This window comes from Canis lupus, chromosome 14, assembly GCF_003254725.2.
Source record: "Canis lupus dingo isolate Sandy chromosome 14, ASM325472v2, whole genome shotgun sequence".
In the NCBI taxonomy this organism is placed as follows: domain Eukaryota; kingdom Metazoa; phylum Chordata; class Mammalia; order Carnivora; family Canidae; genus Canis; species Canis lupus.
In genome coordinates this window covers 485,883-496,215 of record NC_064256.1, presented here as the reverse complement: position 1 = coordinate 496,215, position 10,333 = coordinate 485,883, and the positions used below count along the sequence as shown (strand labels likewise).

Below are 10,333 nucleotides of genomic sequence, written 5' to 3'. Positions count from 1 at the left end.
CCCTGAGGCTGCAGCTGGTCAGGGAGTGAGGGGCTCCAGGGCCCTCTCCTTCCTCCTCCCACACGGGCACTCCCTTCAGACCTCGTCTGAACACCACAGCCTGACCCAATCCTTAGCCACCTAGCCCACTGGGTCGCAGAGAGCTCACAACAGACTCGAGCGTGCGGGAAGGAAAGGCCAGGTGGAGGCAGCTTCGAGAACACACGGTTTAAGGACACTTCCAGGCCTGGTCATTTTTTTGTCCAAAACTGCTTGTACCGCTCCACGTCAAAGTCATCATAGAGCTCTGGCTCCTCCTTTTTCTTCTGGACCTGTGACTCTCGTTTCCGGAACCGTGCCCGCCTCTCCTCTGGGGACAGGGCATCCAGGTCCACGGGCATCTGTGGGGAAGGGCATGCACAAGCTCACTTGGAGGGCCCAGAACCTTGTCCGTGCCTCCACTTCACCTCATTCTCCACTCTGTATTTAGGGCTTTTACGTTCTGCTGGATTTTCTCTGTCATCAGAGCTCTCCATCTTTACACAGACTTGTTTTCTCAAGATTGATCATCGTTACATACGCAGCTCACCGCTGCTGTCTGGTCTGACAGATGGGGTGAGCACTCCACCTCCAGCAATCCCAGGTCATGGCTTCTCCCCCTACTCCCCCCTTTAAGCTGCTGTGGGCACAGCCCACGAGCCCCTGGAGGAGCAGCTGCACCCCAGGGAGCACTGGGGAGGGAGGCATACCTCGAGTATTCGTCGTGGCTCCCGATAGCGGATGTGGATGGTGGAGCCATCCTGCTTGACCAGGAGCACAGGGTAGAGGCGTGCATAGGCTTGTCGGTGCACACGCGTGAGCAAGGCCCTGTTGCTATCAGCCTGCCAGGAGGACGTGTGTAGGCGACATACTGGAGCAGTCCCCGTCAGTACCTGCTGCCGCAGCAGGCTACAAACACACGTTCTGGTCAGTGGCTGGTGCTCGGACCCAAGCGCCCATGCAGCTCAGGCTGTCCAGCTCCTGTGGGGGCACGCGGTGACGCATACCAGACTGGAGTGTGGTCAGAGCAGCCCCTGCCCCATGGAAGAGGCTGCAGGGGCAAGTGCAGGGACCTTCTGGACAAGTGACGTCAGAGGTCAGCAGCCAGGCCCCCAGTGGGCTGAGAGCACGGTCACCACACAGCATCAGGCAGGAAAGATTCCAGGGGAGCAGAGACCCAGTACCATAGCCTGGACCTTTGTGTCTCCCCCAAATTCACACACTGCAGCTCTACCTCCATGAGATGACATCAGACGTGGGAACCCTAGAAGGTCATGAGCCTCCCCCATCCCCCCACGGTGTGGGACTGCTGCTCTTAGAAGAGCATTCAGGACCAGGAAGGCAGGCCTCGGCAGAACTCAACCCTGCCTGGACCCTGACCTCAGACTTGCAGCCTCCAGAACTGTCAACAGAGGAAGCCGCCCACCTGTAACCAATACCCCTAGGGTCCACCTGGCTTCTGAACACGGCAGGCAGCTGGACTCCCTGCACACAGCAGGGTGTGCCTCCAAGAAACCAGAAGAGGAAGCCCTATGCGGGCCACCTATAGAGGCTACAGGACCCCAAAGCTGTCTCTCCCCCACCCGTCCCCTCCCACGACCGCAGGTTGTGACAGGGTACAATTCCACAGCTCCCTGGAGCTGTCAGGCATTCCAGGAGTAGCCCTGCTGCCCAGTGCTGTGTCTGACACCACCAAGTGCCTTCAGAGGGCTCCCGGGCTGTGAGTGGTGGAGCCACTGATGGACGAAGCCCAAACCATCCCCTCTGGCTCCTGGTGAGTCCCCATGCTCTGCAGGCTTTCACTCAGCTCTCAGGATCTCCGGTTCCACAGAGCAGCAGCACAGCCCCTGCACAGGCACCTGCCCTGGGTGGCGTTCCCAGCACCCCTCGGCCTGAGGGTATGGTACCTATGCATCCTCCACCAGACCCCGCGGCCCTAGCTGCAAGAACCACATCTTATTTGCTCTGAAGTCCCAGAGCCCCAACTGGGCACTCAGTAAATTTTGGCAAAAGAAACACCGGCAGAGAGGAGACAGATGGCCAGCTCCAGCGCCAGAGAAGCCTGTGGTTAGGCTGGCAGGGCAGGAGCAGCACTGGGGAGAGGGCACATGGCCGCCCTGAGGACCCTGGGCCGTGGACTGCGGGGACGGGGTGGGGGGGGGAGGCGGCTTCTGCAGGGCTGAGAAGACAGCGGATGCTCCATGTCCTATCAGCAAGAGAGGGCTACATGGGGAACTCTCCTAGGGCAGGTGCCCTGCAGGAAGGCAGCAGCCAGAGTCCCTTGGTTCCTTTCACCCTGATGGCAGTGTCAGGAGCCCCCTCCGCCCCATATCCACAGAGCCAACTAGAGACTGGCTCTGCTTCTGTCCTCATAAAAACCATCCTCAGGCCACACTTGTCCTGTCGGGGAGACCAAGTGGTTTCAGTGGGAACAGCCGGCAGGCATGGCCCTCTCCACGGACCCAGAGCCAGGCTGGGCTGCAGATCTGAACAGGAAAGTCACGGTGACGGTGTGTTTCCTGCCGCCTCCCTCAACCCCTGCCAGGGCAGCCATCCACACCCACCCCCCTGCCTGCTCCAGAGCAAGGCGCTGACCACCCCTCTAGCGCCCGGACAGCAGGCCAAGGGGCCCCAAGTCCCCACTTACCCAAGCACGTTGCCCCTGGCGGCCATTCCTCCTGAGGGCCCCTGTGGCAGCTGAGGCCTGGGGAGGGAATAAAACAGGGTTTCCCACCTCATTAACCTTCACCTAGCCCCAGGGAGAGCTCGGACACATGTTGTCTCCCACGGAGGCATCCCCTCCAGGTCTCTGTCCTCCCCGTGACCTGTCAGGCTGCCCTGCCCCCCCCCCCCCCCCACACACACACTCGCTGCTAGGCTGAGCTGTGGACGGTCTCTGAGCGCCAGATGCCGGGAAGCGGTCCCGAGCGCGGAGAGGGGATCAGCGGGACGGGGGGTCAGCGGCGGGGAGGGGGGTCGGCGGGACGGCGGCGATTCCCGGCGCCCGCAGCGTGCGGACCGGGGCAGCGGGGACGCACGGCCGCTCCTCCCGCGCGCAGGGTGCCGGGGCGTCCGTGCCAGTGTCCGCGACCGCAAGCCGGGCTTCCGACCCCGGCAACAGAGCCCTTCTGGCCGCGACGGCGAGCGTGCCTCGGCCCCCGGGAGTGTGGGGGCCCGCCCCGCGCCTCGGGAGGACCGGCCGCCGGGCTACTCCCGACCACGCCGCCCTCAAGCGCCGGCGGCGAGGCCCGGCCCACCCGTCGGGAGCGCCCTTCCGGCACCGACCTGACGCCGGCCCCCAGCTCGGGCCCACCTCGCCTACCAGCGCGCCAGCCGCACGGGCCAGGCGGGAGAGGAAGCGACCGGGGCCGTGCACACGCCGCGTCCTAGGGCGGCCCCGCCGGGACGTCCTCCGCCCTCGCGGCGTCGCACGGTGCTGACGCAACCCTGAGGGGCGGGCGAGGCCGGCGCCGGGCCGTGACGTTAGCCCTGCGGGCGGAGGCGTGCTGGCGCGGTGCTGTGACGTAGCCCCTCATGCTGCGACGCCCGCTGGCCGGGCTGGCGGCGGCCGCCCTGGGCCGGGCCCCCTCGGACGGTGAGTGGCTGGCGCCGGGGCTCTCGGAGCGCGTCCCTCCGTGGGCAGAAGCGGAGCCGAGGGGCGCGCGGGCGGCGCTCCGAGGCTGTCCGAGCGCGCGGGTCTGCGCGGGAGTCGTAGCGGGAAGCGGAGCTGCCCGCAGGGTCGGAAGGGTCTCTCCGGGGCTCGGAGGCGACGCTTTCGGGGTCCCCGCCACCGGGGTCGGAGGGGCGCTTCCGGCCAGGGCGCCGCGCGCACGCCTCTGCGGACCGTGCCGGGAGCGAGCGCAGGGCCGAGCGGGCGGGCGTCCGGGCCGCTCGGTGTGGCCGCCCCTGCCCTGAGCAGCGCGTGTTCCCGAGCTCGGGGACGGAGGCTGGGCCAGAGTGGGGCGGGCCTGCCGCCGGCGCTCGGGCACACGGCCACGCGAGGGTCCGCTCTGCCGGCGCGTCCGGGGCCCCGCGCGCTCCGCCGGGCGGGCTTGGGGAGCGTGCGCGGGGGAAGCTGGCTGCTCCGCCCCTCCCGTCCCGGCGGTGGGGCCACGTTCCGGATCCGGCCCCACTCCGTCCCCCTCGGCTAGCCTGCGGCGCGTCTGGCTCCGGGGCGTCTTGCAGCCTGTCCCAGGAGCACAGACTGGAGTCAGGCTTGTTGGATACGGGCGGTCGGTGTGATTATACGGGCCTTTGGGTGAGCTCAGCTGTCCATGAGCTGGCCTGGGGTGCAGGGCGGGGGCCTGCCGCCTTCCCGCTGTCACTGGCCCTTTCCCGCCAGAAGGAAGGGGAGGAGTTAATGGCCAGTGGGGGGGGGGGGCATGGCCCCCCAAATGTGGACCTTCCCAGACTGTTCTGTCACCCTGAGATCTTCTGGACCCTGATTGGGCATGCTTTGTCCTTCATCCACAAGGGGGCCTGGGGTGCTTCCGTCTCCGGACTTTGCACCCACAGCTGAACACCCCTGTGCTGCCCTTTTCTGGTAAGAGTGGCACTCCAGCGCTCCTCAGGGCCACCCGCAGCCCAGGTCCCTGCTGTGCCTGCAGAGGTGCAGTCTGCTTGTGCTGACCAGGGTGGGTGTTCTGGGAACCCGACCGAGCCCTTGTCCTATGGCTGGATTAGCAGTCTTGGGGGGTTATCACCTGCCGCATGTTTGTTTGCAGGCACACTTCAGTCTAAGCAGCTTGTGTCTGTTTTCTGTGATGTGTTGGGTATAGCTGAGAGAGGGGGCACTGTGATAGGATTGGGGGTGGAAGCGGTCAACCCCCTGTCCAGAGGAAATGTGCAGCAGTGAGGGTGACCTACTAGGAGCACAGGTGTGGGGGCCACCACCTCTGCCCCCACCCTGCCTGCGCGTGGGGGCTGGGTGTCCCCTCTGAGGGTCTGGGCTCCTTCCTGCTCTGTAGCTCTGGTGCCTCGGGCCCCCCAGCCCTGCCCTGGAGCCGTCCACAGTTTCAGAGGGCCTGGCTTTCTTTCAAGGAAGTGGGGAGAGCAAGTGAGAAAAAAGGTGTCTACTGCTTTCTGAGCGTTCCTTCTCAAGACAGGCTTGTATGAGGTCGCTTAGTTGGGACGTGTCCTCACATGGCCTGTCTCAGGGACAGCCATGACCAGCCGTTTTGGCCAGGTCCACTATGAGAGGGCACCCTGGAGCACAGCCAGGGCCTGTAGTGCCATCCCATGCTGGTGACTTTGCTCAGCACTGTGCCTACGTGGCCCTGGGTGCCAGGCCAGGCTGCCCTGGTTTGGTCAGGTGAGCCTGTGCTTGTGATGGGTGGAGTCAGCCTTAGGAGCAGGGAGGGAACTCGGCCCTGTGGGCCCCACGTGAGTACCCACTCAGTGCCCTTGGCAGGGCCAAGCTTTTGTGCCTACCCACTGTATCAGGGTTTCTGCACTTGAGGGAGGGCAGGAGGAGGTCTGGAGCCTGGGTTTGAGGGCCAGCGGGTGGGGGGTGGGGGAGGCAGGCAGGAGGATACTGGGAGAAGGCCTCCAAGCTGCGGGGGGGGGGGGGGGGGAGGAACGGGGACGGGACTTTGCCCTGGTGGATCTTGAGCACACCTGTCACTGCAGCCTGCTCAGGTGGAAGTGACCTGCACTGGCAGGGCTCTGGGGCACACAGCCTCCTGGGACAGGCCAGAGGGCCCCGGCGTCAGGTCAGGAGCCAGTAAGACCTGAGTGGCATGACCTGTGAGGGCGGCAGGCTCTGGGACTTCATGTGCACTGTGGGGCCCTGATGGAAGACGTGTCTTTCCCGGTAGGTTTGCTGTCTGCAGTAGCCAGAGCTGCCTGTGGGTTGGGGAGCAGGAGCTACACAGTGCTCAGGGCGTGGGGGTGCCACGTCCTGCCATCCTTGGTGGGGAGCCCCTTTATGTTCTTCTGCCCCGGGACGTGGGTGCTCCCAGTCGGGTCCCAAGGTGCCCAGCCATGTCTGCTGGATTGAGGGAGTGGCGCTGTGATCACCACTGGGCGGGTGTCCCCCTGCACTGCCATCAGGACAGCAGGGCCCAGGGAGACCTGCTCAGCCCTGCAGGCAGGAAGGTGGGGTGCATGTGCATGTCCATATTGGGGTGGGGTGGGCGGGCAGTGGCTCAGCACCATGCGGGCCGGGGACAGGCACGTGGTGGACAGAGCCAAGCCTTCTTTCCACGCTCCACACCCCAGCCTGCAGCCCCACTTGGCTCGCCCCATCCCTAGCACCTGGGAAGTCCCACAGAGCTGGGGTGACCCCACCAGGCAGGGGGCAGCGGCAGTGAGCCTGGGCCTTGGACAGGAGAGCCTGGACTCCAGGACAGAGTGGGGAGTCCAGTGGGGTTGTGGCTAAGTTGAAAGACATGTCGTTGAGCAGGACACCTGGTAAGGTGAGGTGTCACTGGAGGTGACGCTCACATGTGCAGCCTCAATCGGCTCATGTGTGCTCAGCAGGGGATCCCTCCTGCTCCATCCTCCTGGGGTGGTGTCTTCCCGGGGCAGTGTGTGTGGCGGGGTGGTCTCAGAATAGCCTCCTTGAGCCAGATTACCGTGTTGGCCTACATCAAGGATTAGGAAAGCCAGTGGCCCCATGGCAGCCCTCGGCCGGAACACTGGGCAGCCCCAGGGAATCTGGCCCTGCCCTTGGGGACCCTGGACAGGAACCTGCCAGGAGGGGGCGGCGCCAGCTCCCCACACACCCTCCCGGCCTCCCTATGGCAGGCTGTGCCTGGCCCTCCTCACATGTGGCACCTCGTGCCTGGGTGGGGGGGAGCTGCCTCTTCCCTCTGTCCTGGGGGGGTGGGGCCAGCCGCCTTGGGAGGGATTAGTGCCCGGAGGGTGGGGCGTGGGCCGGGTTACCACCCCTGCCAGCTCTTCAGGGAGCCCAGGCTGTGAGGAGGCTGCAGCCCACCTGGAGGTGGGTCCAGCCCGGGGTGGTCCGGTGGGTACAGAGCTCCCCTCCTCCCGTGTGGGGTGGGGGTGGGGGGCAACTGTCCACCTGCCAGCTTTCCGGGGCCCCACATCAGAGCAGTTAGGATGCTGTGGTCCCTCGGGCTGGGCCAGGTGGAATTGTTCAGACCAGGCCTTGGGTTCCACAGATGGGTCTGAGGCTGTGGGGCAGGGTGCTGGGGGCACAGGGCACCTGCTGTGGATGGGGAGGGAAGCCACAGGTGGGCTCTAAGTCCAGGGCCTGCAGCTCTGCCCCAGCCGTGGGGGTGTTCACATGTCTGCATGCGGGGGGCAGGGGGGCGCGTCCCTCCGGCCTTGCTGACACCACTCTCCTTACCCGCAGGGATGTCGGGACCAAGGCCTGTCGTCCTGAGTGGACCGTCAGGGGCAGGGAAGAGCACCCTGCTCAAGAGACTGCTGCAGGAGCACGGCAGCATCTTTGGCTTCAGCGTGTCCCGTGAGGCCCTGGCTTGGGGAGCCTGAAGGGGGGATGGGGGGCTGGGCCCCCTGCTGACCTGACCCTGACCCCCTCACACCTACCCACAGGGAGAGTCCCCGCACTGCTGACCCCGACCCTGAGCCCCCACACCCACCCACAGGGGGGTCCCCGCACTGCTGACCCTGACCCTGAGCTCCCACACCCACCCACGGGGAGGGTTCCCGCACTGCTACCCTGATCCTGACCCCGTACACCCACACACGGAGGCTGAGCCAGGCCCTGTGGGGAGGACCATGGATGGAGTATAGGGACCCTGGGCCCACATGGATCCTGGGTGCTCGTTCCTAGATACCACAAGGGACCCACGGCCTGGAGAAGAGAATGGCAAAGGTGAGTTGGGTCCTCAGGTCCTCCTGCAAGGCAGGTGGACTTGGGGCATTGGTGTGCAGATGGGGTGGGGGCCCCGACGCCCTGTGGAGATCTCCACAGGCCCTTCTCTTGGCTTGTGGGCCATTCTCCATGCACCACGAGGGTCTCTGTCGTGGTAGCAGGACCCAGGAAGTCCCTTCCACCTCCCCTGCCCATGCTGACTGGCCCCCCGGCCCCCAGGAGCCTCCCCCAGGGAGCCCATGGTTTCCAGGCTATCTGAGCAGGGGCGTGTAACCACATGCTGTGTGCACATATGCTCCCTGCTTGATGGCCAGTGCAACCCCGCTGTGAGCCAGATGGGTCCCTTCCCTGAGGGCCCTGAGGGCCCAGCCGCTGTGGCTCAGTGGGCCCTTCCCTGCAGATTACTACTTCGTCACCAGGGAGGTGATGCAGCGGGACATCGCTGCAGGCGACTTCATCGAGCACGCTGAGTTCTCGGGGAACCTGTATGGGACCAGGTGGGCCACTGCCGGTGTCCTCTCCCTCCCAGGGGCTCTCCCTTTGGCTGGACCTAGGCAGGGGGTGCTCTGAGGGTTCTTGGGGCAGTTGGGGTCAGTACCCACCCCGCCAGCACTCAGGATGGGACAGCATTGGGGCTCTCCAGGCCACCTCCATCCACCTGGCCAAGCCCCTGGAAGCCAAGGGCCCCTCCAGACCCGTGTGCAGCGGGGACTCAAGGCATCTGGGTCCCCTAGGGGCATGGGCTGTGCTGGGCTCCCCTTCCCTCCTCATAATCCACAGTAGGGTCTTTGCTAGCACCTCCCATCTGGCTGGGATGCCTAGAGCTCCAGGCCCAGAGCCACGTCCGGGGCAGGCAGGTAGGCCTGGGCAGGCCTCCATGTGCAGCCTGTCCCTGAGCCCCTGTAAGACTCATCTCGCTGCACCCTAGGCACATCTGGGAATGCTGGTGGGCCCCCAGAGGGAGTCCCTGGGGCCTTGGGCTGTGTGGTGACAGCCACACAGCCACCCTGTGCCTTGGCCCACAGGCGCCCTCAGCCCCACAGAGGGCCCAGCACACAAGTGCTTCCAGAGAGCTGGAGGAGGTGCTGGGATCCGGGTAGGTTCAGGGCATGGGCAGCGATGGTTCTGCTCAGGCTCTTTGAGGCCACAGGAAGCCCCCTGAGCCATCCCTGTCTGTCTATTCCTGCAGCAAAGCAGCCGTGCGGGCCGTGCAGGCCATGAACCGCATATGCGTGCTAGACGTGGACCTGCAAGGCGTGCGTAACATTAAGAAGACTGACCTGCGGCCCATCTACATCTTCGTGCAGCCACCCTCACTGGATGTCCTGGTGGGGGTGGGGTGAGGCTGGAGCCCCAGGGCAGGAGCGGGAGCAGCAGGTGACCACAGAGGCTCTGACCCTCCCACATGTTTCAGGAGCAGCGGCTGCGCCAGCGCAACACAGAGACAGAGGAGAGCCTGGCCAAGCGGCTGGCTGCCGCCCAGGTGGACATGGAGAGCAGTGAGTGTGGGCGCCAGCGTCCCCCCTCCCCCAGGCTCCTCATGAAGCACGGGAGTCCCTGGGGAGGAGGGCCCATGCCAACCTGTGTCCTTCCCCCCCCCCCCCCCCATACACACCCCACAGGCAAGGAGCAGGGCCTGTTTGACCTGGTCATCATCAACGACAATCTGGAGAAGGCTTATCGGGCCCTGGAGGAGGCGCTATCAGAGGTGGGCTCTCAGGGGGCACTCAGGCCTGTTGTGCTTACGGGCCCGAGGGCTGGTAGAGGCTACGTGGCCTGTCAGCCGACCCTGGCCCCAACCCTCCTCCTCTCCGTGGCAGGAAATCAAGAAGGCTCAGAGGACCAGCTGCTCCTGAGAAGAAATGCTGGTGGTGTCCTCCCTGGTGGGGGTGCTGCCCGCGTCTCCTGCTCACGCTGCCACGGCTGGTGGACCCTGGTCTCTCCCCATCTCCTGGGAGCTGGGGTGGCCTCCAATAAAAAACTGCTGGGTTATGGTGTCTGTGAGCCTGTGGATTGCCCTTTGGGCCAGGGATTTGGGGACAGGCTGTACACGTGCACCCCCACTCCTGGCAGCCCATCCCTGACCAGCCGCACGTGCTGTGCAGCACCTGCTGCTCTGGGCTGCCAGCCCGACTTCCTGTGCCCCATCTTCACATCAGGGATTGGCAGCAGCTGCCCCCCATCAGGTGTTGGGTACATCCCCTGCAGCTGGGCTGCTTCCTGCCTGAGGCCCCAGTGGGTATGGGGCCCTGGCAGGAGCAGACGGATCTGCTAGCCTCTCCTGCTGCCCTGTGGAGGTGCCCTTAGGCTGTGGGGAGGGCACGGAGCTCGCTCTGCCTGAGCCCTTTGTTCTCAGGGTCCCTGAGCTGAGCTGTGGTGGCCGAGGGACGGCACTGCTGCCCCAGGAGGGAGGCCGAACCCTGCGTCCTGCAGCCCATCCCAGTCCAGTGCTGGGCTCCAGGGGGGACATGGGACTCAGGGGTCCAGGGAGATACCTGGAGCCAGGGTGCT

At 65.3% G+C, this 10,333-nt stretch overlaps 2 protein-coding genes across 8 annotated transcripts; one reads left to right on the top strand and one right to left on the bottom strand.

Annotated features, from left to right (window-relative positions):
- Positions 1–192: 192 nt before the first annotated feature.
- On the bottom strand, positions 193–3,465 carry MRPL55 (mitochondrial ribosomal protein L55). Of its 4 annotated transcripts, none has more exons than XM_025454928.3 (4): positions 3,341–3,465; positions 2,666–2,722; positions 729–927; positions 193–380 (listed from the first exon to the last, which is right to left on the bottom strand). In XM_025454928.3, the coding sequence occupies exons 2-4, from the start codon at positions 2,689–2,691 to the stop codon at positions 231–233; spliced, it is 375 nt and encodes a 124-aa protein (XP_025310713.1). In that variant the 5' UTR covers positions 2,692–2,722; positions 3,341–3,465; the 3' UTR covers positions 193–230. The 4 variants fall into 4 exon arrangements, with proteins under 4 accessions (XP_025310713.1, XP_025310715.1, XP_025310714.1 ...); XM_025454930.3 differs by having other exon boundaries at positions 3,332–3,462; XM_025454929.3 differs by having other exon boundaries at positions 3,304–3,443.
- A 9-nt stretch (positions 3,466–3,474) lies between these two features.
- GUK1 (guanylate kinase 1) lies at positions 3,475–9,814 on the top strand. Of its 4 annotated transcripts, XM_025454926.3 has the most exons (9): positions 3,490–3,613; positions 5,647–5,830; positions 7,337–7,450; positions 7,781–7,822; positions 8,223–8,319; positions 9,012–9,156; positions 9,237–9,321; positions 9,445–9,530; positions 9,643–9,814. In XM_025454926.3, exons 3-9 carry the CDS (start codon positions 7,339–7,341, stop codon positions 9,676–9,678), a joined length of 603 nt encoding a protein of 200 aa, XP_025310711.1. In that variant the 5' UTR covers positions 3,490–3,613; positions 5,647–5,830; positions 7,337–7,338; the 3' UTR covers positions 9,679–9,814. The 4 variants fall into 4 exon arrangements, with proteins under 4 accessions (XP_025310710.1, XP_025310709.1, XP_025310711.1 ...); XM_025454925.3 differs by lacking the exon at positions 5,647–5,830 and having other exon boundaries at positions 3,475–3,613; positions 9,012–9,150; XM_025454924.3 differs by lacking the exon at positions 5,647–5,830 and having other exon boundaries at positions 3,475–3,613.
- The last annotated feature ends 519 nt before the right edge of the window (positions 9,815–10,333 follow it).